The sequence below is a fragment of the Channa argus genome, chromosome 12 (genome assembly GCF_033026475.1).
Source record: "Channa argus isolate prfri chromosome 12, Channa argus male v1.0, whole genome shotgun sequence".
Lineage (NCBI taxonomy): Eukaryota > Metazoa > Chordata > Actinopteri > Anabantiformes > Channidae > Channa > Channa argus.
The window spans coordinates 727,330-755,202 of record NC_090208.1 but is presented as its reverse complement, the minus strand read 5'-3'; the positions used below and the strand labels follow the sequence as shown (position 1 = coordinate 755,202).

The 27,873-nt window shown below is 42.8% G+C and overlaps 1 protein-coding gene across 1 annotated transcript; it reads left to right on the top strand.

The window, feature by feature from the left end:
• The first annotated feature begins 94 nt into the window (after positions 1-94).
• Positions 95-27,485, top strand: LOC137137999 (disks large homolog 4-like). Its single transcript, XM_067524892.1, has 20 exons — positions 95-128; positions 1,039-1,158; positions 3,274-3,344; positions 9,052-9,177; positions 18,345-18,395; positions 20,171-20,295; positions 20,378-20,547; positions 20,973-21,109; positions 21,194-21,344; positions 22,422-22,690; positions 23,116-23,218; positions 23,340-23,436; positions 23,632-23,808; positions 23,882-23,919; positions 24,001-24,048; positions 24,408-24,509; positions 24,594-24,766; positions 25,399-25,508; positions 25,591-25,682; positions 25,760-27,485. Exons 1-20 carry the CDS (start codon positions 110-112, stop codon positions 25,864-25,866), a joined length of 2,286 nt encoding a protein of 761 aa, XP_067380993.1. The 5' UTR covers positions 95-109; the 3' UTR covers positions 25,867-27,485.
• Positions 27,486-27,873: the final 388 nt, after the last annotated feature.

Sequence of the window (27,873 nt, the reverse complement as noted above, 5' to 3'; positions counted from 1 at the left end):
GCCGGACTGATGGGAGAGCAGGGATTAGGACTGCGTTACCCAGAATACACTGGGTGTGTTTGTAAAATCCCTAAAGAGGATTTAGGTGGATCAGAGGGAGAAAGACGACATGCCGCTGAAGAGAGAAGGTGAGATGTTTTCCTAAACATTATTTCACTGTTTCACTGTGTGCTTACCATGGTTCATGTGGCTGTATCTGTGTGTGTGTGTGTGTGTGTGTGTGTGTGTGTGTGTGTCCACTCTTCTATTTGTTCTCCAAATGTTCACACTGTTTTCCCAATGACATCAGTTGAACATTACCTCAGTGTTTGTCACCTGGTGACCTTTGAACTCTGACCTCAAACAGCCTCAGTGACTGTTAAACTGCGCTCGTCATATTTTTCTTCTTTTTACTGGTTTGACGTCAGAGTGTTGAGTGTTTGTCGGGCTGCTTCCACCACAACCATCCTGCATCATATGAGCTGCACTTTACTGTGAGACTGACATTGTGCTACTGTGAATACTGGTGTTATTAATACTGTAATACTAGAAGGTAGAGCAGTGCTGAGAAGTACCTAAGTACACTTACTCCAATAGTAAGAATTCGAGTTATCACAGTGCTGCAGGTCAGTTCTAAGGTCACTGAAGTGCTGCTGTTAAACCCTCAGGTCTATGAAACACAGTTAATGTGATATACAACATATAAATAAATCAAAACTGAACAGATCACAGATTGACATTTAATTTGTGCAGCTGAAGATTCTCTGCTGTTCCGTCTGTGGACGGCACTAAACAAAGCTGTACCTAATAAATGGAAACTGATGACAACATGTATCAGCTGATTCACTTTATATCATGTTTGAATCAAAGTATATCAGGCAGAACTGTTTTCCTTGACTTTGTTTAGTTGTTGCTTTGCGAGTGCACCAGCTGATACCTGTGTTGTTGTTGTGGAGCCCACAGCTCCAGCTCTTTACTGAGACACCAGCATGTGACTGGGGAGACCAGCAGAGAGCAGTAGAGTCCAGTAAAGCCTGTACCGGGTGTCTTTTTCCTCAGATACTGAACGGGCCCTGCAGGTGATGGAGGCCTGTCAGGCCGGAGCCTCTGAAGGGGTCAAAGGTCGCGCAGAGAAACTGCTCAGCATCTTCCAGAGTGACTTGTTCCAGGCTCTGCTGGGTAACACATGTTAAACACACACCGACGAGTCAGACACACATGTTTGATCAGGGCTGATCTTCAGCCTTGTGTTTCACAGGGGAGCTGATCCAAAAGTAACAGAAACACTCGTCAGTATAAACTAATGCAATTAACAAACTACAGACCACCGTCAGGATATGATGCAGGGGAACTAATCATTTCCATTTCTTCTGGGAGCAAATGTAATGGTTTTGTATCTGACACCAAAGTGATGATATTTTTTAGCTGTTGTGTTAACACACTAACACTAGTGTTTTCATTAGAGAAAGTGATGTGGCCTCATGACTAGAGCTCAATTTAACCCCGACAGCTCCCACTGGATTGAACAATAGTCACAGAAAGCTCTTTAAAAGTTGTTAACATTGGCCGTTTAATCAATACTGACACCACCTAAATGTAGATTCATTAATACTTAGTGAACGTCTTAGATGCTGCACTGCTGTAGTGATGATTCCCAGTTTTCCATGGTGGTTCCATGGCCGCTAATGTTCGATAAATAACTAGGTAGAACACAGCAGTAACAGTACCTAATGATGTTGGCACAGCTTGTCTCTAAAGGCCCAAAGGTCTTCTAACTGCCTCTAAACCTGAAGACGAGAGGACCAGGTACCAGTACTTGGGTCCAGACTCTTTTCTGGGGTCAGATTGGAGTTAATCAAACAGAATGACATAAAACAGAGAGAAGAGGAAGAAAGTGCTGCTCATACAGAGCTGTGACGATCCTGTTTGAATACATGAGCAGTGATAAACTGCTTCTTCAGAGTTGACTGATCTCAGGTCTGATGCGTCGACAGTGTGAGTGGTGGTAATCTGGTCTTAATGGTGACACATCGGTCCAGCGATTGGAGGAGATCTGGCTCCACATGTAGGGATTAGTCCTGAGTGTGATCTGCTGAAGGTGAGAGCAGACGTGTGCACGTGACGTCACAGATGGACGACCGAACATACAAATGTCCCCGCTGTACAAAAAAACATGAGGAGACAAACTTTGACTGTGACTTTATAAGGTACTGTTATTGTACCTTTACTACACTATTCTCCAGCTGCAGTTACTGTATTTTTAAAAAATGTTTTATTGTAACATTATGCAAATTACAAAACTTTATTAATAAATCTGCAGTTTCCAGCCTATTCCATATGTGAATAGTTACAGCAGAGAACCACTGAAACGGAGTCTATTGTAACCAGAGCTGGAGAGTAACTTAATACATTTACTCAACTAGGAAATGTTCCATTTTCCTACTTTATATCTGTTTGATGTTACTTTTATTCCACTACATTTAAGAGGGATTTTTCCCCTCGACTGCTCCCATCTAACCGGTTTAGTAAGTGCAGAAACAGAATCTAATGAAATCATAAAACCTGGTGTATAATTCTGGATCTGTCAGTACGTAAGGTGTTAACATTGGCTCCACCTTCACCTGCTGCTCTTTCTGTTCCACACCAAGTAACACTGATCTTTAACTTTAGTTTTTAAGGATTTTCACCTCTGAAAGTTTGTCCAACAAATCTGAAGTAAATGTGTAGATTGATGTAAAAAATAAAATAATAATCTGACAGTTTAAAATAAAGCTTGTACTACTGCAAATGTTAGAACATGATGGTACTTTGCCTTGAGAAGGGCCAGTGAGCTGTTCTACACCTCCGATATGGTTTCATGAAAATAATTGTAATATCCAGAAATGTACATTAAAATCCAAAATTTGAGTTTTTTAAAACTGTGTTTTTTACTTGTTAATCTTGGGCCTCAGATTTATCTGGTGCTATAAATAAAGTTTTACATAGTACTGCTATTTGCTACTTTTATTTTGATACTGATGATACGTGTCATTTTTATAGCTTCATCAGTATTTTTACTCTAAGTACACAATCAGAGATTTGAGTCACCAAAGTTAACAAGTAACTATATGTAAAATTGTAAATTGTAAATTTGCAAAGTAAATACATTTGCTCCTGAACTGTATCGGAGTACAAGTATAAAGTAGCATCAAATACATGAAACAGTAACTTTTTATCACTTATTATGGAAGAGGAGCGATAGAATTGGTCCGAGCTCAGTCACACACTTGACATTATTTGTGTGTGTGTACGCAGACATCCAAGAGTTTTACGAGCTGACAGTTTGTGAGAACCAGACGACAATCCGACAGCAAGCACCTGCACAGGTAAACACACAAACACACACTTTATCTCTGATCCACATAGCAACACCCCTCACTGTTACCTAGCAACAGCTGCAGCAGCATTACCGGGGCAACAGCTGCATAACACCATGGCAACAGGAGCCCAACCCCCACCTCCTCCTCCCCTCTCGATCTCCCATTCTCCCTCAGCGTGTCTCTACCTTTCCCTCTCTTTTTGTCATCAACCATCGAGTGACTCAAGGAGGTGTACACCCCCACCTCCCCAACCCCCTCCCAAAAAATTAAAAAAACACCAGTCTTGTTCATCTGTCTCGCTCTCCTCCTGCACTGCTCGCTCGCCCCCCTCTCTCTCTCGCTCGGTGCTGACAGACGGAGGGATACAAGAGGCGAGAGAGCGAGGGAGGATAGACAGATAGACGAACGAGGAGAGAGAGAGAGAGAGGGGGGGGAGGGCGACAAACAGAGAGAGACCGAGCATGAGTGCGTGAGTGTGTGTGGAAATGTGTGTGTGTGAGAGTGTGTGAGTGTGTGTGTGTGTGTGTGTGTGGATATGGACTGCCTCTGCATTGTCACCACCAAGGTAAGAGCAGACCGCCCGCAAGCATCCACTAAAAGACACACTCCCACACACACACGCACACACACACACAAAGATATGTGTGTCCTCATAAAACGTGTGTGTGTGCACTCGTCCCCATGCACCATCAAAGCTTGTGTTTTCATGTGTGTGTGCTGCCACCATCATGTTTCCATTCACTGTCCCGTGTCTCTGACTGTCGCTCCTCACGCGTGTGTCTGCTCTGTGTGTGGTTAGCGTGGTCACAGTAGCATGTATGGTAGCTAGCTGCAGCCTGTAGCTAGCTGTTAGCAGGGCCGTACATAGAATATTTAATTCTGCACATGTGAGAACATCATGCCACATGTTTAAAGGTGCATGAAAAAAAAAAAACTGGCCTGCAGACATTTGAGCAAACAAGCATGAAAAATGTCACGTTTCACCTCCAAACTTACATATTCCACCAGTTTCAATTTCAGAAAAAGTGCAACAAGTCAGGTCTCGTGCTAATGAAATGCCGTGTCACTGTATTGTGTTATAAAGTAAAGTGTGCGCTCAGATATTTCTGAATTGTTTACTTTGGTAATTTTGTCCCCGTAAACTGTTAATGTGAGTGTCTCTGTTGGCTTTACAATCACTAATTTTGTGCATCACATGTTAAAAAACACAGAGCTTCATTTCACGACACGGCACGAAATAAGTTGTTTTATTTTTAGTGCGACAGAACAATAAGAATGTGATTCGTCTAAATCAGGGACAGGAATTGATCAATTTGAACTCATGTCGATGACGTTATCAATGTTTATTAGGCCGTAAACGATGGTATTTTAATCCAGTCTGGTCAAGATGGTCAATCTTTGATTTATGTACTAGTGGCTTCATCCTAGTTTGGTCAGGTATGTTTTAGTGTTTTAACCCTGGTTTATTTTATTATACACTGGCATTTTACATCCAATATGTACTTGTGCTTAACCCTGGTTCGGTCCAGTGTAAACAGGTGTTTTAGGCTAGTTTGGTCCAGTACTTACTCAGTACTGATATTTAAGTTCTGTATATTCAGAACTTGTTTTCTACCTACAGTTTTTTCCCTCACATTTACCGGTGTAATTTTTGTCTAAATATCTTTTTTGCACACACTCAGAGAGGTGGATGTGTTGGCTCAGAAATAACTCGTTCTATCTTTAGCTACATCAGTGCTGCTAATGGACACACACATACAAACACACGTACACACTCAGCCTCAGAAGCCTTGTGGTGCATCCAGACCAAGACTATAACTTTGCTTGCTCCTGATTGGAAGCCCAGACCACATTTAGACTGGTTTTAGACCAGTGGGCACCAATTCAGACATTCTTACACCAGATGTTTAGTGGTGCTTTTACTATTTATTTATTTTGGCTATTGTCATCAGTCGACCAGTTAAAACTCATTTTATACTTATGACAAATTCAAATTTGTTTAAAGAAATTATTCTGGACATGTTGGATCATTTTCCATAACTGTAGGGCAAATTGAACACAGTGTTAGTTGGGTTTCAGCTTGTACAAAACTACATTTAAACTTTGTTTAGATTGTCTATATGGGCTGTGGACCAGTTATGGCTTTTTAAATGTAAATTTCCAGAGTTGCCAAGTTACCATTGATGTCAAACAATGTTTTAGCTCAACTGATGAATTCTGGATCATTGTTGACCAATTCCATTTTTTTTCACACCAGTGTAAAGATTTTAAATTATTTGAGGCAAATTTTAGGCTACACTACAATTTATGTTACTATAATTTATACTTTGTACTTTAGCTTGGTTTCAATTTAACAATAGCAAGTGTACAGCTGTGACACACATTACTTTGTCATCAAAAACAAACTCATCAGATAGGCTGGTCTTTAACATCACACTAACTTGGCGGAGGCATTATTTTCCCAGAGCCTTCTAATATTACAATACTATCACTAATGAATATAGTCAATGCAAATGCCTTTAAGGCTTAAGATAAATAGATGAGCATTTCACTCATTTGTGGCATTTTTGGTTTTATTCCTGTTTCACTTTTATACAGAAGCATAATTGGTCTTCTTTGGAAATTAATAAAGTTAGTATTAAAAGTAGCAGTGTATTTTATTTCATAACAAGTGTGCAGACTTCCCTCTTGTTCACAGATCTTGGATCTTGGATCTTGGATCCTTAGATTTGAGGTGTGCAGTTGAACCCTTTTGTCCAGGTGTGGTTGCCTTTACACAAAGCATAATAGTTAAAATCGTGTGAGAACTGGCTCAAGAAAACAGGTTTGTTTTGTGTTTTTAGTTTTGGGTTGGTCCAAGTGTTACTGTTGTTCTGGCTCTAATTTAGCTCAGATTATGTGTTGGTTAGACCTTTACTCATGTGGACTCTGTTGTTCCAGCTCAGATTTGCTCTGATTACATGCTGGTTGTAACACTCCCCTAAGTGGAGGTAGACTTGTTAACAAAACATTTACAATCACTGAGAAAAAGTCATTTTACGTGTTTACAACTTTGTTATAAAGTAGTATCACATTAACAATGTGCTAACTGTGTAAACTAAAAATAAATGTTGAATGTTCAGTTAAGTTGGAGAAGTTATTTTTGGTCTGTTGGAGCAGTTCTGTCCCGTTCTGACACAATCTGTTGTCACTGGTTCAACCTGGAACCAGAACAAAGCTCAGTCATATAAGAACACGGTTATTTGAGTTAACGTGTTTCACAGTAAATGTGTCGGATGTGTCTCGCAGCGTGTGGCGTGGCGTCTGCAGTGCTGCAGGCCACATGTCAGTCAGACACACGCGTGTAAACACAGACTGTAATTATCAGTCAGGCAGATTTCCAGCTACACGTCAACACACTTTACACAGCCGAAGTATTTATAGACTGCTTTTTACTGTGACTTCACATTCAGAAAGCTACTTAACTCCTCACTGTCTGAAACTGATCTCAGTCTGTCAGTGTTCTCGGTCAGAAGTCAGAAGTCGTGGCTTCTCATAACTCATCTTCTGGTGCTTCATGAGTGGGTGATTTACTGATAAGTGTGTGTTTGTCATTTATAGACAGAGTTACTTCTTTGTTACTTCACGGACACCAGTCATCCTGTGTCAGTCACTTTTACCGGACAGCAGATACGTAAGATACGTATGTTTGTTTATATTGCACTTCAAGAAAGAAAAGTGAACTATACAGTGGTTTATGATAAAAACGATGAGGAAAACTATGCAGTGAAATAAAAAAGAAAAGTAATAAAGAAGGAGATGAGGCTAGTAACAGCTAAACAAACTACATCTAAACAAGTTGGTCTTAGCTGCTTTTTTAAAAGTGTCCACAATGTCCACAGGTCTTAGATCCAATGGGAGAGAGTTCCGGAGCTAAGGAGCTACAAACTTATATGCACGGTCTCCTTTTGTCTTGAGCCTGGAAGGGAAAAGGACAAACAAGTCCTGATCAGAGGACCTGCGTGTTCTGCTTCTCACTTATAGCTGCGGTAGTTCTGTAACGTAGGCGGGAGTCTGAACCAAGCGATGCTCCAAACCTGGAATTTTGAACTGGATTCTGGATTCGATTGGAAGCCGGTGTAAAGAAATCAGAACCGGGGGTAACATGAGATCTGCTGGAAGTCTTTGGTATGTCTTGGTAATGCAGGTGAAAAGGGAACTACAATAATCAAGACCAGATGAAATGAAGCCTGAATGTTCATCTCCATTTGAGTTTGGGTACAGTGGTCCTGAGACTGGCAAGTCCCTTAAGCGATAACAGGAAGGAACGGAGGAATTCACACGCAGGTCCGGACTCAAAGCTCAGCTCATGTGGCAGAAATAAGAACTGCTGTTAACTGTGTCTGATTATGGGTCACAGGTCAAATTTAACTTCTGTCTTCCGTCTCTCTTTATGAATCGACGGTGGCTCCTCCTCTGTCCGGTGATGTCAGTTGCCAGGCAACAGAGGATCCTAGGGCCTTGTTACTATGGCAATGGCATCACCACCTCTGCCTCTCATTCTCAACTTTCCATCATTATTTCTTCCTTCTGTTCTTTTCTATATTTGTTCTTTCGATTCCTTTTCTTTTTTCTGCTTCTTTTCCTTTAGGTTCTTTCTTCACTATTTCTTTCTTTCCATTTTCTTTCCCTCCTATTATTTAAATGTTCTTAAATTACTTTTTCTTCTTGTCTTGTTTCCTTTCCTTCCTAATTTCTTTCCTCCTCCCTTTCCTGCTATAAACATTCTGTTTCCCTCCTGCCTTCCATACCTCTCCTGCTCTCCTTGTCATCCATCATTCCTTCCTTTATTCCCTTCATTAAATTCTCTCTGGTCTGGAGGAGGTTTGGAATAGAGATGAGTGTTCAGGTCACCTTGATGTATTTTTCTGTGTTTCTCTCTTGTCTGTATGATGTGTAAGAGAGAGAGAAAGATTATTATGTCGTGGATTATGAACCAATCAGCTCAACTTTATCTAACTTTGACATTTTGAAAGAAATAGAAAGTGTATGTAAAATGAAAGATGAGCCATTGTAGAACTTCTTTACTTCTATTCTGACATTAATGACCTAGTGAGCACATTTCCATTGGCTGCTTAGAGGTTAGTTAATGATAATTTGATGCTATCATAAAGCATTCGTTCATAAAGGATGTTTTCATTGGGCTTTGACCTAAACTTATTGAAAGCTAATTCTAAAGAGCAAAACATGGATTAAATCAAACAACCCTGCAGTTTTACAGCAACACTGAGGTTCTGTTGACTTTTGCAGACTATGGTAATTAAGGACGTTTGAGTTTTGGGCATCTATAAGGCTTTGCCTCTGTTCTTTGAAGAAGTTCTGGAGGTTATGTAGGGTTTTCTAGGTTAGAGCTTGATACCTACTGCCGTAACCACATTGCCATTGGTATAAAGGTTGAAATTTAAAGACTTTTCAATAATTCCTGGGCACTTGGCAGCAGCTGGTTTATGATTTGGAAAGATGTTACACTGCAAAATAAGGTTGTAAAGGTCACCGTTCACAAACTTTTGCATTTTAGTTTAGTAACGTCCAGTGTAACAGTAACTGTTACCATTAGTATGAGCTCTGTGTTTGTGTTACGGTAATGAAGTTGAGCAGGTCGTGTTCACAGATGCTGATGTTTACTGTCTGTAAGACTTTGTGGACGTTCACCTCTAGTTCTGTGTCTTTGCAGAAGTATCGCTATCAAGACGATGAGACTCCACCAGTTGACCCCAGCCCCGGTCACGTGACCCACGGACGCAGTACTGAGCTGAGCCACGCACACCTGGACGGATACACACACCCTGCTGCACTCACAGTACGTACATGCACACAAACTATCACTATGCTCTACCTTTCCAAGACCTCAGCCATCAGTGTTTAGGTTTTTATGGAGCAATGTGAAATCCTTGAGAACATCCTGGAGGTCATTGGGGAGGATGAAAATGCCTTTTGAGGTGCTGAATGAGATTCCATGTCCTTGGAAGGAGGTTTGACAGATCATGAGAACTAGTCAGGTTCCAGAATTCTTCGAGGAGGCTGTGCTGTGGTCCTTGATCAGGTTGATCAGTATTTGAATAGGCACACCAGCTTGGGGAAGGGACTCTAGAGTTTCTCAAGAAGACTACAACAGCTCCTAAGGATGCATGAGGAGGTTTGAAAAAACGGGATGAAAACATTGCTGGGCTTTGGGGAATATTTGGTGGACAGCTGGGTTAGTTAAGAGGCACTTGACGATGTTAAAGGTTACTGCTTGTTACTAAAGGTCAAAACTGTAAATGGATCTAAGATGCTTTGGATGGTTGTAGCGATGTTTGAAGGGGTGTTGAGAGGTCACTGGGGAGGTTTTAAACGTCCTCAAGTCCTCAACTTGTCAGAGGTTCTTTTGTCTGAAGGTTCAAGATGCCTGACATGCTCATTATGGTGCCTAACCAGAAAACTAGAGCGTTTGTGTGTATGAATCAGATTAGATGCAGTTCTTTACTCCACCAAAAGGAGGTAGCAACACACCGCCTGCAGCTCTGATCTGTGTGAGTGTGTGTGTGTGTTTAATGAGCATCCATCTGCCCCTCTGCCCCACAGACACACAGTGTGATAATTAAACAGAAGCACTGTAAGTCACAGAAATACCTGTTCAGTCTGATGTAGGTCAGTACAGGTCATGGAGACTAAATGTCACGTTTCATTATTGAACTTTCTGCAATTTTTTTCTGTGAAATCTGTTTTCTGCTTTTGTAATCTGACATGAATGTGTGTCAGAATTCATACAGGGAACCGCACAAACCAATCAGAGGATCCTGAGTTAAAATAGTCCACAGGCCTTCAGAGAGGACTCATAGGTCCTCAACAATAAAAATCCTGTCGAGTTTTATTTATCCAATTCCAGTTCCAGTCCAGTTTGCACACATTTGGCATTGCAATGTGCAACAACAGCAACAAAGCAAATTGATCAATATTATAAAACCAAATCAAAGAAGGACCACAACAGCACCTTCATGTGTGGGCGAGTTGATAAAGTCTTTAAGCTTTGAATTGGGAAGGAATAGTAGGTAAGAAGCTGTGAGGGTCATGTAGGATGTTGTAGAGGTTAATGATGGGTTTATAACAACCTTCACTTATTTCTCTGGCTCTTGTAGTTGTTGAGAGTGAGAAGTCTCCAAAAATCGTTCAGAGAATTAAGGTTCTAGGCGTTTTAACGAGGTCATTTAGAAGGTTTAGTGTGGTTGTCTTAAAGAGGTTCTAGGGGTCATTGATGATACACATTTCCACTGCACTGAAGAGTAGCAAGGAATAACTTTGGTTCTCGTGTGGCACTGTCCTGTTTGTTTGCTTCAGCTTCTGATTGACTGAATGCTTTCAAAGCAACCAGGGCACTGGCACTGCAGGACCAGGGCTGACCAGCCCCTTCTCAGACTTTAAGAGATCTAGGGGGTCATCAAGGAAGGTAGAAAGTTCTCAGAGATGCCCCAAGGGTCGTTCATGAGGTTCTACTCATTGGAAAGGTTGTACAACTTTTTGAAGAACACTCAACGGCATTTAAGCTATATGGGTCTGTAAGAAGGTTTTAGGGTTGTAGAATTTCTAGAACTCTTCAAAAAAGGACGTATGAGTCCGTGAAGAAGACAGGCAGTTCTTCAAGAGAATATAAAAGAATTAGATCCTCAGGCTTAATCAGTGTCATTACCAGAACTTAATGATTGTGAACAGTTCAGACTGGACACGTGTCTTTGACGAACTAGTGAACTGATGTGATGTCACTTTTCCTGGTGTGTGTGTGTGTGTGTGTGTGTGTGTGTGTGTCAGGTGTGGTCTCAGCAGCAGCAGGTCTGAGGTCAGTTGTCCCTCTGTCAATAAGATTTAACCAGAGACACAGAGCTGCTGAGATCAGTCCTACAGCCAGAGGGAGTTCTTCACTCTTAATTACTGACACACACACACACACACACACACACACACTGAGGCGTGGGCTGCTCGTGCCCACTCTGAATGTGATGCATCCCTCCGCTTTTTTTTTTTTTTTTTTTTTTTTGCTCAGCCATCACCATGGCAACAGTGAGAAATGTGGGGAGGGGAGAGCACAGAGGTGGGGGGGTGGGGGGTGGAGTGTTGCCATGGCAACAACATGGCCAAAATGTTTCTGTGGGCTAAAATCTTCTTTTTGTTAAATTTCTATTACTCTTTTCCTTTATGTCCCCTCCCTTTTGATCTGTCCCTCTCTCCTTCCCTCTTTCTCTCCCCCTCTCCCGTTCTTTCTCTCGGGCCAAGTGACATCACAGAGGGGAGGGGATTCCTTCAGAGAGGGAGAGAGAGATGCAGAGAGAGAGGGAGAGAGAGAGAGAGAGAGAGAGAGAGGGAGATGTGCAGCGGGGCGTTAGGAGGGTCGAGCAAAGAGAGAAAGAGCGGGCGAGCGGAGGAGGAACGAGGGATGACAGAGAGAGCGACTGATGAACACCCTCTCTCTCTCTCTCTTTTCTTTTTTTGGGGAGGATTCGTTAGTTTATTTGCTTTACTTCTCTGGTTTCACTCTGCAAAGGTTTCGTGTCGCTCGTTTCCTCCCCTTCTCCTCCTCTCTCCCTCTCTCTGGATGAACGAGGGATGACAGAGTGATGTGCTGAGCTGTCAGTCATGTCTGAGGCTATCCGCTTCGTTAGGTGTCGTTTCCTGGATGTGAGTCTCTGCTGAGAAAGACCTCTCCTCCTCCTTTTTCTCCATCTCCGTTTTTTTTCCCCTCCCTGCTTTTTTGCTTGTTAATTATTCATCTGTCACTCCATCATCGATCTTTATGTAACAACCGTCCTCCAGAAGAAAGAGAGAGAGAAGTGATGTTTGTGTCTGTGTGGTACGCCAAGAAGATGGGACGAAGATTCATCAACAACGTGCGAAGAGCAAAGAGACACAGGCAGAGGATGATGGTAGGACGCTTTCATTTAGTCCAGAAGTCATTAACGGTAAATCGGAGTCTTAGTGGAACTCATTAGCATATGATTGGCTGTGGAGAGCAGGAGGAGGAGGCCTTTGCTGGACCAATCGTGGTGTAACAAGGTGAAAGTTTAGGTAGCCTCCCTCTGGCAGGAGGTGGGACCACTGGGAAGGACAGAGAGTGTGGTTATATCTTCCTTTACATTTTTTAAAGATAGATGGGCACTTTCTTAGCATCATTTAATTCAAAGATGTGATCTCCAGACGTCATATTCCGCTTTAAAATGCTGTTTTTGCTGTGATGTAACCGTGTGGCTGCAGCGATTCGTATTCCTGGTCCAGAATTACACATTTCTCCAGAACTGTTGCATGTTAAATGGTCACTTATACATCGCTTTTATCCAAAGTGCTTTACAATGTTGATTCTCATTCACACACTCACACACACACACTGATGGTGGAGGCTGCCATGCAAGGTGCTCACCTGACCCATCGGGAGCAAGTTGGGGTTCAGTGTCTTGTTACATGAATTGTTCCCTTCAGGATGAACTGTGGTGATGCTCTGATGTTTCTTGTGGTTCCATCATTAATTAACACTTTGTACATCTGTGACTAATCTTCATGCTAAGTCTCAGGAATTATCAGGCCCACGTAGAAATGTCCTTGTTTGTTAAAGAAAGGCAGATTATATTACATCAAACCCATCAGAAGCACATTGCAGACAAAAGCTGTTTTTTTAATGCAATATCTACAGGAGGCCTATCATCAGCAAACATTAGTCCCCTGATCTAATTTCACGCTGTGTTTGCTGATGCAAGTTTATCCATTTAAAAAGCCAATAATGGCAGCATGGTTGAAAACATACATGGTTGTACAGTAGTGTAGAAAGTCAGAGCTTTAAAGCAGGAGAAAAAGTGAACAGTTGATGGAAATAAACATCGTACTTTCACGTATCATTTCACAGGGTCATTACTCCCTGACAGTCAAACCTTATGACGTTGGTCAGTTCTTCTTAGTGCCACATGTGTATGTATTTATTGGTGATAAAAATGGTTCAGACATTCATGTTCAGCTCAGGATGAACATCTCTGATCCTCTCTGCCATCATCAGATCAATATTTAATTCCTCCACATCCTTTATTTCTCATCAGCCTCAGTTGGACACTGTGCTTACAGCTAATTAGCTAATGTTAGCATGATATCCTGCTACGATATTGCTGCCTTCGATGCAAATATGAGGTCAGAAATGTCTGAGATGAACATTTACACTTCAGAGTTTCTAAAATCAAATGTAAACATGACAGGTCATGAGAAACTCCACGGATGTTTGACAGACACGTCGTGAACGTTTGAGCCAGGATATATGAATATATACACATGATGAAAAGCAGGAGGGAAAAAAAGGATGAGCAACGAGGCCAATAGACTGTCTGACTTTACATAATATAACAAATCAACTAATATTACTAATATTCTCAGTTAGTAGTAAATTATTCATTTACTGCTAAAAAGTTTCTGCTGATTTCCGCCATGTTTGTCATTTATCAGAGCTCGCACTTCGAGGGCCAAGCTACCACACGTCATAATATCCAAGCTCTGACGTGACACCGAGCCCAGCGTGAGATGATGAACTTGCTAAATATCAGCATGTTAGCATTGTACTGCTAGCATTTAGCTCAGAGCACCACTTTGTAACGGTACAACGTGACACTGATGAAGCTAATGCTAATGTTTAAAATTCATGAAATAATCTGTGGTAATAATATTCAGTTCCAGGATTATGTTTGAAGTAAATCGTGTTTTGCTGGAGCAGAATACAAACATGGTTTCTTTGAGTCACAGGTGGATTTTGAGTGGCGTTGGATAAGTTGTTGTTTAGGTTGTTTCCCCAACAAAAAGTCACAGCGTGTGGTACAAATACTCTATATTCTGAGTATTATGACTGAATTTCGGGGTTTGGACGTGTTGACATAAAGTGACTGATGGCTAATGACCAACAAGCCTGATTCATCTTCATTTGACTCACATGAACACTTTTGTCCAGCAGTGTTCTGGTGTTTGACATTTGACAAAGCTCTTTATCAGGATAAATCCCCCTAATAAAAACCATTCTGTTTCTCTGTGTGTTTTACTGGGAGATGCATGTGTTGTGACACAGTGTTGTCAGGCCAGACGAGCCAGCATATGATGTGAATGTAGCGTTAATCATGACTCAGATTTTGACGAGGATTTCGAGCATATTTCGTCTTTCTTTCCTTGACTTTGCATCGTAAGCTTTAACCTGTTTCAGGTTTTACACGACTTCCTCAAACACACACGAGCAGTAAATGTTAATTTACTACCGAGCAGAATCAAGCTGGGTTTCACACTTTCCCGTCATTTTCCTGCACTGATCCTCTGTTGACGGCGACAAACAGTGAGGGAAACGTTTCGCCACAGCCGAGTTAATTGGAGCTATTTCTTCACGCAGCCACAGCTCTTTGTTCAGCATGTAGCAGCGAGGCTGATGGAGATCCATGGTGTTGGATCTCCACCCCGCTCACCTCATAAATAACAGTTAACCTCGCAGCCTGCATCGGCTCACCCTCTCACTGATAGATGTGGAGAGGTCCTCATCCCGGTGCTGATGTTTCTGACCTTTTTACACTCGGAACAACACTCTGTGCTTTCACTCCGCCTGTGGTCGAGAGACGTGCACTCACAGTGGCAGAGAGAGAGCGAGCTGTCAGGGGAAATGAGGAATGAGTTTAATTAATTCAGTGTGAACTGTAACACACACTCACTCTCTCTCTCCTGCTGTTCCCGTGGCTCTCTCGCCCTCTCTCCCTGTTATATAACTCTATTGAAGTTCTTGTCTCTCTCCTCCAGATTCTCCAGAGACAAACAGAATGAAGTGAACCGTGTGTTGTAGTGTTGACGGCTGTTCAGAGTTCACTGTGTTACCGACAGACAGACAGGTTTTTACCTCTTTACTAATTGATCCTTTTGAGTTGGGTTTATTTGCTGTGCTCAGTGGGGGAGGGGGGGGGGGTCCTTTATGCTGTGGTGCTCAGAACTGAACGGGAGCACTTTGCCGCTAATGCAGTGCAGATGAGTGCATTAGCTGATGTTTCAGCCTGAGTGAAGCCATTCACACCATATATGTTGTGCAAAGATGTGCGAGTCAGTGGCAGTGAAGAGAACAACCACGGTGCACACAGTCCTGCAGAAGACGGCCCGTCCACCCTGTAACCCACCGTATACAGTAAACAGGTGACCTCTCAGATCAGCCTGAATAAATTTAATGCATTTTCAGGATGCTATGAGAATGATGCTGCAAAATGATGTGCTAAATATTAAGGAGCAGACCATCTCCTACCTTAGTTATTCAAGTAAAAAGACAAATAACAGGTTTTATCATATCATACAAGGCCTGGTTCTTTTCTGAAGTTAAAGTGCTGAACCTCACTCACCCCAACCGGTCAAGGCAGATGGTCGTCCACCCTGAGCCTGGTTCTGCTGGAGGTTTTTACCGTTAAAGGGAGTTTTTCCTCTCCACTGTTGCCTATGGCTTGTTCAAGGGGGAATTGTTGGTTTCTCTCTATACATCTTTATAATCTTGACTTTATTCTGTTAAGTACCTTGAGATGACTTTCTGTCAATTGGCGCTATATAAATAAAGTTGAATTACAGTCCTGCATTTAAATTCTTACCTAAAGGGCGAGTGCATTAAAATTGCAGCCAGATGTCCTTATAAAGCAGGTTTTTCTTTCTGTTCACAAAAACCTCTCAGAGATGTGTTGACGAGCACCAAAATCCATAGTCCCCATTCTCTGGGAAAATGTATTAAAAGCTTTTTCTGAAGGTGAAAACATTTTAAATGGATGTCATCTAATGTTGCCTCTCTTTATTTTCTACCCTCTGGTACACTCCACCACGCTCTGCACAGCCTTTCAGACACTTATCAGCCATTATCAAACTAAACCAAAGACGAAGCTGCTGAACTTACTAATGCAGTTGAAATGGTTAAAATTAGTTAGACGGCTGTTAATCAAAGGTGAGTCATCAGTGCATTAAGGGAGCTGCTTGAGATGGAGTTAGTCTGAAATAGTCCAGTGTCTCTGGCCCCCTCCAAAGGCTCCACAATGGGTCATCTGGGCTATAGCAGTTTTCTAAATAATGTTGAAACTAAATTGGATTATTTGGATTCATGGTCGCTGTGAAAAGTGTTGAAAAAACCCACCTGTAAAAGAATCGTAGCCAGTGCTGGTCATCTTTTGAAATTCTATGTTGCCCTAGTGTGCTGCCTTTTTTGGCTTAAACCCAGATTCACCTCCTTCTACTGATGTAAATACTAATAACACTGACATGTTTCTAAAGGTCAAAAACAACATAAAAGCAATTAGAATGTTCCCTTTCTTCTTCTACATCAGTCCACTGTGTGCAGACTCATCCACAGCGCCCACTACTGCGTTGGAGAGCAACAGCAGGAAAATGTGTGCAGAGCTCGTGGGCAGCATGAACACATTGATGAGGTTCAGGCCTTTGGGCCAAAACGTAGATCCACACAGACCCCAGCTGGGGCAGATCGTCTTTTGCCGTGCTGCTGTTTAATTTGCTGTTTGCCTAGAACTGTTAATGTAGCTGGTTTACAGGAGCAGCTTAGAGATTGTTGACACACCTGTAGACGTCTTCACCAAGTTCGAGAATTGTCAGTTTTACAATTTCCTCACATCGCTGACTCTGACTTGAACATTTGTTCCCACTTGGCAACATTTACATTCATGCGCTTTCTCTGCTCGGCATGAGGGCTCGTACATCAAAATGATATTTTTTCAAGCTATGAGTCCTCCAGTCATTTTTAAAAACACTTCTTCAAATATTCGGAATTTGCCAAATCGCTAAATGTCAAGTATAGATAATTGTCTTTTTCATGGGCGTCACAGAAACCTCTGCATGTTAAGCTTCATCCTGTAAAAAGTAAAAACTCCTGTGTTGCATCTGTCAACATGTTTCTGTGCCTGTAGAGCCGTTTGTCAGTTTGTCTCCCCTCTGATGTAACCGTCCTCACTTTAGAGCTAAGTTCTACCAAAAAGGACAGAATATGCAGCACACATTTGAATATTTGAAGGGACGGGGAGTGTTTTGGAATGGCCTGTCTCCGTGCATTCGCTCTCTCAGCTGGTGAAATTTCACTAGATTTCAGATTTGGAGTCATATCAGCTCTTTTCTCCAGCTCCATTCAAAATAAAGAAAAACAATGTAAAATGATGAAATAGCCAGAGATACGAGCCCCGAATTCCTCGATAAGAAGCCCAATGTGCTCTGAGTTCAAAGGGCCGTGCATTTTAGTCCAACACTGGCTTTGGGAAGTTCAGCACTGAACATGTTCGACTTTGAAAAAACAGCTACTTTCACATCCCAGACGTTGATGCTCACGGATGTTTTTGTGTCGGTGGTTCGTGTTAGTGAGTAATGTGCGTGACTCCGATGTGAAGACCACCTGAAGAGCCACATACTGACACATTGAACTGGAACACGAGACGTAAGCAAACAATAACCATATCATCACTTGTGCAACTTGTGCTGTGTTATAACCCGTTCCGTCTGGTTTGTCTTTGCCAAAAACATTGAAACGTTGTGGTCTCTTCACTGACCCCCATCTGCAGTGCTGCCCCATGTTTGTTTCACCAGCTGTGAGGAGCTGACACTGACTGATGACGACAGGCGACATGTGCAGACAATCCGAGTGCTGTGGCGGCGGCCGCAGGGCCGCAGATCAGATATGAAGAAACCTGATCTGGTTGGTTCACACGTGGAAAGTTTCTGCACCTTCACTGATGTTTTCATTAAGAAGCGACTCGTCGCCTGTGCAGGAAGTGATGTAATAACCATGTTTTGCTGATGACTGTGTGGATGAGATGCTCTGAGAGAGATGTTGTCGCTATAGCTACAGTTACAGTTGCCTAGGTAACATGCCCCCTGAGGGCTGAACAGCTGTTACCATGGAGTTGCCGTGGAGACGAGCAGAGCGCGATGCCGGATGTGATTTAACCCTGTGTGTCTCTGTTTGTGTGTTCTTTGCAGATGAACGGATCAGAGGGAGAGCTGGAGTATGAAGAGATCACACTGGAGAGGGTGAGGACACACAGTGTAACACACACACACACACACACACGCACACACTGGGAGCTCCTGAAATAGCTCCTCTCTGCTCTGTTTTTAGAAACTGTCACTCTGTGTTCAAAAGAAGGCTTCACCCCCCCAAAAAACAAACTCCACCCGGCTGACATCAGCGGGCTATTTTTAACTGGGCGCAGGTTATTTTAGGAAACATTTTAAAAATCCGAACGAGCGAGGCTGAACTTTAATGAGTGGAGCTTCAGACTCTGCTCGGATACAACAGCAACGTTCACAGAATCTGTCAGAGCTGAAATGTATAATTACGTGAGTCACTTCAGCCTGAATATCAAACACTGACACTTTTCTAAATGTGTCCAAAGTACAGAGCACAACCAGTTCTCAGGAAATTTCATAAACACTTTGCTTCATGACTGCACACTTACAGTTCAACAGCCCATGTCCACCATATGTCTTAAGTCTTTTCAGTGACGTAAAACTAAGTACTTGTTTACCCCAACATACTTCAGTTTGAAGGTTCTGTGCTCAGTTGTTTCCAATAACTAAACTTCAGGTGGAATAATGCACTTCTCACTGCACAGCATGGATTTACCACTCTACACACAAAAACAGAAAGTCTGAAGCTTTTATGAATCACTTTTTTACTTTAATGGACAAGAAAGGACATGAACAAAGCCTCCATCTCCGTCATCCAGTAATATAATAATGTAACACTGATTTACTGCCTAATCACTTAGTGCTTTCACACTAACACTCACTGAAGTGAACAGTCTAAATGCTGTTTGTATCGTGAAAGAAACCTGTAACATGTTTTAATTCAAACTTGGCTGCAGGTTTGTGAAGTTCCGCTTCATTTATCTGTACAAATGTTCACTGACACTTAAAAACATTCAGTTGGAATAATTTAGTTTTTAGACACATTCCTCCTAAACCTTGAGGTTTAGTTTTCACCGTGATATGTTTGGAGGAGATTGAGAAGATATACACTTTATCAAGAATGAATCACATTGTGACAATCATTTTAGGAGAAGAGGCAGCAGTGTATCACTTCGTGGTCTCTGAATCCCAGGTTTAACTAGTCTGTTTTCAGGTTAATCCTGGTCCAGTAAATCTTTTTAGGTAACTGGAACCACCGTATTTCACCAAACCAAACAGTCCACATCCTTGTGTGTTTCAATTGGTGAATCAAATTATTTACTATAATCTGAAACAAATATATGGCCAAAAGAATTTGGACAACTCTTGAACATAAAATGTCCTTTTTGTCTGTCTTTGTTAGTTTAAGTGAAGATAAAACTGAATATTGGAACAAGCAGTGATATTTTAGACAGGTGCTCAGAGTTTGTGCCCAGCTATCTGCTCTCTTAAGTTGAAGGCGTTGTCAGCTTGACACTGGTATAATGAAGCTCTAGCACAGTCTATGTGTAATCCTGACCTTTGTGTTGGCACGAGGAACATTCACTTTAGCTAAAGATAAGTTCAGCCTTGTTATAATTATTGTTAGGACTCAGAAGAAGTAAAACTTTCTCCTGGTTCCACGAATCTGAATTATGATTCACACGTCCAACTTCTCCAGAAGGATTTCAAATCCAAACTTAACACTATAACCTCTGTACCTGGAGATGATCCACACTCCAGATTGATGAGCTGAAACAAAGTGACAGGTGTAACAGCTTGGTGCATCACGGGATGTTCCTGAAGACACAACACAACCTGTGGCTGGATTAGAATGAGTCTCTAATGTGTGTGTGTGTGTGTGTGTGTGTGTGCAGGGTAACTCTGGTCTGGGCTTCAGTATTGCAGGAGGAACTGATAATCCTCACATTGGAGACGACCCGTCCATCTTCATCACCAAGATCATTCCTGGGGGAGCTGCTGCCCAGGACGGACGCCTCAGGTACACACACACACACACACACACTTTCTTTAGCACGTCTCCCCACGCTCAGAGATAAGAACAAATCTCTCTCTGTCTGCAGGGTGAACGACAGCATCGTGTTTGTTAATGACGTGGACGTTCGGGAGGTCACTCACTCCTTCGCCGTGGAGGCGCTGAAGGAGGCGGGGCCAGTCGTCAGGCTGTACGTCCTCCGGAGACGTTCGCCAAGTGAACGCATCACACAGATCAAACTGATGAAAGGACCTAAAGGTAGGAAAGGAGATGAGGAGTCAGGAAGGAGAGGAGAGAAAAGGAGGAGAGGAGGTGTAGAACTGTTATGAAACAGTATAAACCTGCTGCAGTGTCGCCCTCTGGTGGATATTTTAGATCTTTTTTTTAGTCACTTATATTCTTTCGAATTTAAATGAACAGATAAAACTTTAACTATTGTAAATTCTATATGAATATTCTTTACAGTTCAACTAATAGAAAAGTGAGATTTTGCAGTAGATTTAAGTAGAGACTTAACTTTCAAAGACCCTTTTTAAACACTGGTTCTTTCTTGTCTTTAACTAAAATTTGAACTTGCTGTCCTTCCGTTAATTCTGTTATCAAAACTGTTTCACACTGGATCATATTCTCAGGTTTCTTTGCTAGTTTAGACCTTTAACCTGAGGTCTCCCTGTCTGCTCCAGGTCTGGGCTTCAGTATAGCTGGGGGTGTGGGAAACCAGCATGTTCCAGGAGACAACAGCATCTACGTCACAAAGATCATCGAGGGTGGGGCGGCTCACCGCGATGGACGTCTACAGATTGGGGACAAAATCCTGGCTGTACGGAGAAACTCACAGTAACTGTACTTACATGTTCATTGTCAGGGTTAAAGACTGAAATGTCCTTTGACCCCCCCCCTGCAGGTGAACCACATGTCTCTGGAAGACGTTCTGCACGAAGACGCTGTGTCGGCGCTGAAGAACACAGGGGAGGTGGTCTACCTGAAGGTTGCAACACCCACCTCGCAGTACATCCACCCTGCAGATCGCTACAGCCCCCCCGACCTCACCAGCTGTAAGTGCACCACCTGCTGCAAAGGGTTTGTCTCTTAGTAAAAGTCATCATCACATCACAGATCACAGAATATCTTACAGTCCACAACTAGAAATGAAAATATAATTATTATAACTTTTCTCCTGTTGATTGTATTTTTTATTGTATCTTTCTATGATTCATCACCTACATCCTGTAGATTGTGTTTTACATTTGCCTGTTTGCAGTTGTTAGCAGAGTGTTTAACTGAGCTTTAACTGTTGTGGTCTGAGCACTTAAAAACAGTGTTGTGTCCAAAATTACTGCAGAGCTGAGCAGGAAGGCTGAAGAGGACAACTGTGAGACTAAAAAACTGAATATGTTGAGTGTTTTAATTCATTAAACTCAAGGTCCACTTGCTTCGACGCGGCCCAGTTTGGGACGTCTCCATGGTAACAGAGCAAATACCATCCACTTGTAGACTGTGAGATGAGTTTAGAAAACTCAGGTAAAACTAGTTCACCTTGAGTTGAGCAGGACTGAAAAAGGGTGACACAAACAAGAGAAAATGAAAAGCTTAAGGAGAAATCTTTACTGAGAAGCTACTAACATGTTGGTTAGTGTGTTAGCGGTCAGCTCAACAGCTACACCTGATAAGCTAACCAGTCCTTTATTTTTTAAGTCTGTGCATGTTCATCATTCAGTTAGTGTGTTATTTTCCTCTGGTCTCTCTGGTTTTATCTGTCAATATACAGAAAAACCTGAGGGTTTATGATTTTTGAAATGTTGAAAGTTGAAACGTCATCAGTTTGCTCATTTATCTCCAAGTACGTCTTTTCTGTGACTGTTGTGTCTTCATCTGTCTCAGTGACCAGATACAGTGAGGTAGACGGACTGCACTCATATTCAGTAGCACTGTTCCACATTAGAAGACAGTTTTGTCTCTGAGACACCCACTCACACATTGCTGACTCTGAGCAATTATGCAGAGTGTTCGATCACCAGTGACCCAACAGTGGTTGGTGGATGAGCTGCTCTAACACCTGACTCAGAATGTGACGGATCCAACAGAGACTAGTGTCACATTAGTTACACATGGTTTCTCCCTGGTCTCTGCAGCCTACATGGAGCCAGACTACATGTGTGACTACCCACAAGCCCTTCCTCCCCCGTCGCCGCGACGATACTCACCCATCCACCGCGGCATGATGGGAGAGGACGACTACTCCCGAGAGCCTCGCAGAGTCTGTGTGCAGCGTGGGTCCACGGGTCTGGGCTTCAACATCGTGGGGGGAGAGGACGGAGAGGGGATCTTCATCTCCTTTATACTCGCCGGAGGACCAGCAGACCTGAGCGGAGAGCTCCGGAAGGGGGACCAGATCCTCAGCGTGAGTACAGATACTAAATGTTAGTACATTGACCAGATTCTCAGTGTGAGACTGGATCATAGGTGTGAGTACAGACCAAATCCTCCGTCTGAGACCAGATCCTAAATGTGATTACAGACCAGTTTCTCAGTCCGGGACCAGATCCTCTAATATATTATTATCATTTATTAGGATATATTTTAATACTGAGAGAAATCAGGTAATTTTCTCGTGTCTGTGTCTTATTCAGAAAAACAGTGATGTTTATTGTCATTTATGTTTCTGTCAGCAGAAAATAGTTTAAGCATCCAGTTACATAACAGTAAGGTTTGAACTGCTGCTGCTGCAGTGAACTTTGACCACCAGGTGGCAGCAAACACATCCAAACATGGTCAGTCTGTGTAACTGAACCTGAGAGGACGTTGTCTCTGTCTGTGTGCGTCCAGGTGAACGGTGTGGACCTCAGGTACGCCACACATGAACAGGCGGCAGCAGCTCTGAAGAACGCCGGACAGACTGTTACCATAATCGCACAGTACAGACCTGAAGGTGAGAACACACACACACACACACACTGTAAATCAGGTAGAGGATGGTTAAAGTAATGGTTGCCATGGTGATCTTTCTTGTGTGGCTACTGACCTCACAATGATTGTGTCTGTGTTTGCAGAGTACAGTCGTTTTGAAGCAAAGATCCACGACCTGAGGGAGCAGATGATGAACAACTCATCTGGAAGTCTCAGAACCAACCGCACCTTCTACGTCAGGTGAGCTGGGTCCCCTCACCTGGACAGGTAGCTCACCTGTAATAGTCCAGCTCCACCTTAATAAATCCACTGTAAATGCACTGAGAAAAGAAACTAGTCCGCAGCCTGTGACACCTTCACAAGCTCCCTGATCCACCACCTCGACCAGCTGATTACTCTTTTTATTTCATGAATGTAATATGAGTCCGTTTGCAGGTCACTGTTCGACTACGACAAGCAGTGGGACTGCGGCGTCCTGTCACAGGCTCTGGACTTTAACTTTGGGGAGGTGCTTCATGTGTTAGACAGCACAGACGACGAGTGGTGGCAGGCCAGACGGCTGAACCAGCAGGGGGAGCTGGAGGAGCTGGGATACATCCCCTCCAAACACAGGTTAGTATTTATCACCACTGGGGCTTTAACACACTCCTGACATGAGAGCAAACTGTGTGTTTGTGTGTTTCAGGGTGGAGAGGAAGGAGTGGTCCCGGATGAAGAGTAAAGGTAAAACATGATAAACAAAGACGGAAACATGTGTGAAGCTGTAAAGAGAAACACTGTTTTAACACGTTTTTCTTCTGACAGGCAGAGAAGGGTTTGTTCACAGCTACGAGCTCGTGACTCAGATTGAAGGTCAGTCACCTTTAACCTTTGACCTCAAAGTCCTTTCATCTTAATACTAGCAGAAATTTGTCAACGTAATTTCTTTTTAAATTGTTCTGATACACTAGTGTTTCATCATGTTTTGTAGTTGGTACATTGATATAAATTCACATCCTTTGTTTCATAACTGGCAGGTACAGCACGATTCATTTCAAATGAACCAATACGCATTAAAGTAAATAAAATTTAATTCATTTAAATGAAATATGTCTCACAGTAAAGAACTAGATGAAGAAGGAAACGTCGTCTTCTATGACCCATTAAAGATCCAACACTGAGCGTTTGAGTTTGTGCAGGTGTAAATAAAAACTTTATCTTTATGTCCTCAGTGGACTACGCTCGTCCTGTCATCATCCTGGGGCCGACCAAAGACAGGGTCAACGACGACCTGCTGTCTGAGTTCCCAGACAAGTTCGGCTCCTGCGTCCCTCGTAAGTCTCCAGCTTTCAATGGTGAAAACGAAGGCAGTGTGTGAACAAACAGGAAGTCACTGAATAAGAATTCTCTCTCTGCAGATACGACTCGCCCTCGGAGGGACTACGAGGTCGACGGACGGGACTACCACTTTGTGGGGTCACGGGAACAAATGGAGCGAGACATCCAGTCCCATCGCTTCATCGAGGCCGGACAGTACAACAACCACCTGTACGGGACGTCCGTACAGAGCGTCAGACAGGTGGCTGAGCAGGTGAGACATGCATGTTGCCATGGTGATGTTGCTGCAGGGTCTGGGTGGTGTTGGTTTACAGGTAAGGGTGTGTGGGGATTCTATGACCGTGAAGCATATTAGGATTAGTGGACTAATGTTTCTAAATCTATGCTTAGTGAAGGAGGAAGCTCAGTGTCCATGTGTAGTCAGTGTCAGTCAAAATGAGTGGACTTGAAGATGATGACCTCCCACTGGACAGTTTACTGCTCAGGAGATGAGATGGAGCAGTTAGGTTTAGTGCTGTAGGACCTACAGCTACTTAAGCATCATGTTTAACCGGCTACTGTTGTGTGGGTCAGCGGCTGTGTCAAACTGAGTCAAAGAGTCAAACTGAAAAGACACAGATTGGAAGACTTATTAATATGGGCTCCACCTGTTGGAGCTTTTCTGGCTCCAGAAAAAAGTCACATCGTCTGCAATTTGAAGGAGCATTTGAAATGGTCACATATGCTGTTAGAGGATATTGTGGTTGCCATGGTGACGTTTTATTTCCTGTAGCAGTATCTTTAAAATATTTTACTGATGTTATCAGTGGTAATTGTAAATGTGGAATGAATGTGATGTTTTAAAGAGATTGTTCAGTACTTTACATTGTGAGGTGTCTTCCCCAGGGGAAGCACTGTATCCTGGACGTGTCGGCCAATGCAGTGAGGAGGCTGCAGGCGGCTCAGCTCCATCCCATCGCCATCTTCATCCGACCGCGGTCCCTGGAGAACATCCTGTAAGTCCGTGAGGTGACACACTGTGACACTGGGACCCGATTCTCAAAGAAGTGGATATTCACACTCTGTGTTTGTGTGCAGGGATCTGAACAAGCGTCTGTCGGAGGACCAGGCGAGGAAAGCTCTGGATCGAGCCATCAAATTAGAACAAGACTTCCTCGAGTGTTTCACAGGTAAAAACTCCACACGCATTATGGGAAATGTTGAAGCGTGTTTTAGGTTTGGTGTTAACCGTTCTGTTTGTGTGCAGCCATCGTGCATGGCGACAGCTTCGAGGAGGTCTACCACCTGGTCAAAGCCGTCATCGAGGAGCAGAGCGGCCCTTACATCTGGGTGCCCACCCGGGACAGACTCTGAAGCTGACCAGAGCAGACCTTTGTCTTTTTGTAATTTTTCTTTTCTTTGTACGGGAGGACGCTGCACAAGCCCAGTGACTGGACAGATGGTCCACGAGAAGACGATGGACGTGTCGCTCTCTCCACCTGTCTGTGTGTCGGAGGCAACGACGGAGACGGACAGACGATTATGTGTTGACTCAATAATCCTGTATTATCAGTAAATAAGGAATCAGAGACTGTAGAGTTGAGTTGGTATTGAAGTATTTATATTATCCTCTTTATTTATTGATTTATCTATTTATTTCTTTCTGTAATGTGAAAATGGTGAGCGTGTGTGTGCGTGTGCGCGTTTGTGTGTAGTGTACATACAGACTTGTGTGACTGTAAATACAACAATGGGGCTCAAACACACAGTCTATTCAGGGCTTAAAGTATCAAACAACCACTGGACTACAATACCCACAATCCACCTCTGCCTGGATTACAGCACATACAACCCACCCCACAACACCTAAAGCCCCCCCTCTACTGAACGTCATCCCCCGTAACTCCCTCAATCTTGACTACGTGAGTCGCAGGAACATTACGTCTGGACTACAACGACCTAAATACTCATTCGTCTACACTGCAACATATCACCCTAAACCCCCTCGGCCTCGACTCCAACACCCAACCGTCCCTTCTATTTGAACTACAACACCTACAATTCATCGCAGTTTACTGGGAAACCACATTGAAATCAAGACGTGAGCTACAGCCCGAGTGGTGGCGAAGCGTCATTCTAACACTGACTCTGACCTCTGTTCAGCATCTCTGCACTACAACATCCACAATCCCTTTCTGTAAGGACTACAACAACTAAAATGCCCCTCATCTGGACTACAACACCTGTAACCCATCTTCTCTGGACAGTGGACAGTTAGGACCATTTTTAGCAGTCTCTCTCTCTGGTTGCTTGGCAACAACATGAAGGTAAAAGTAAAAGCACTTTTCATTTTTAACAAAAAGGCTACAGACCACATTACCCACAGTTTCCTGTTGTGGTTGAGGATTACACCATCCACAGATATCAACAGCACAGAAGGACTACATCACCCACAAGTCCCAGCTACTGAGCTTCAAGCCACAGTCCCTGGTGGTGGCTCTGTATTGCCAGTGCCAACCACAGGACTCCATTACCCACAATGCTTCGGGAGATATCATCTTGGAGAGTGAGCGGTGTGTGACAACTGGGACTGATGGTGGATCCAACATGGCTGCTGCTGCTCCCAAACTGGTTTCTGATGGTTCCAGTGGGTTTTTAGACTGAATATCAGGGTCATGTGAATAATTATAATAATTATTATAATAAAAAGTAATTATTGAGGATGTAATATCATCTCTTGCACACACACACATAAACACACACACACAGCAGGGTCACCTGAGGTCCTTGTTTCTTTCTGAGCACTGACACAAACACGCTTAATAAAACTACAGTACATCTGAATATTTAGTATCCTGTGACACACTCCCACAAACACACCAGTACAGAGGACGCTGTTGGTTTGATGACTGGCTTGTTGTATAATGAATCAAATTATTATAAATGAAATTCAACTATTGAAATATTGAAATAAATTCCTTATAAAACCTGAATGTGAGATCTGTCTGCTTCATATATTGATACTTTAATGAGTCAAACTGATGACTGTCAGCTTAAATACAAATCCTTCAGCTCATTTGCAAATGATTAATGGTCAAAGGACATGAAAGCAACATTACAGGAACAGTGAGAAATTACATTTTCACCGTGGTCCACACTGACTTTACTTAATCAATTATGACTTAAACTCATGTTTAATATTTACGCTTGAACATGAGCCTAAATTTCGTTACTCAAGGTGCAAATTTTAGAAGAACTAAACAACGGAACTTAAAATGAAATACGAAATTTAACTTAAATATGAATCACTCTGAAACTGACTCAGCTTCCATGTGAATTAACCTGGATTTGCTTCACACTGACCAATCTGAGAAAAGTCTC

Bases quoted from the DNA above. Each gene is read 5' to 3' on its own strand.
- LOC137137999 (XM_067524892.1), top strand. The intron at 23,809-23,881 runs GTTAGTATTTAT...TGTGTGTTTCAG, and splicing joins TACATCCCCTCCAAACACAG to GGTGGAGAGGAAGGAGTGGT. The intron at 25,683-25,759 runs GTAAAAACTCCA...GTTTGTGTGCAG, and splicing joins CTTCCTCGAGTGTTTCACAG to CCATCGTGCATGGCGACAGC.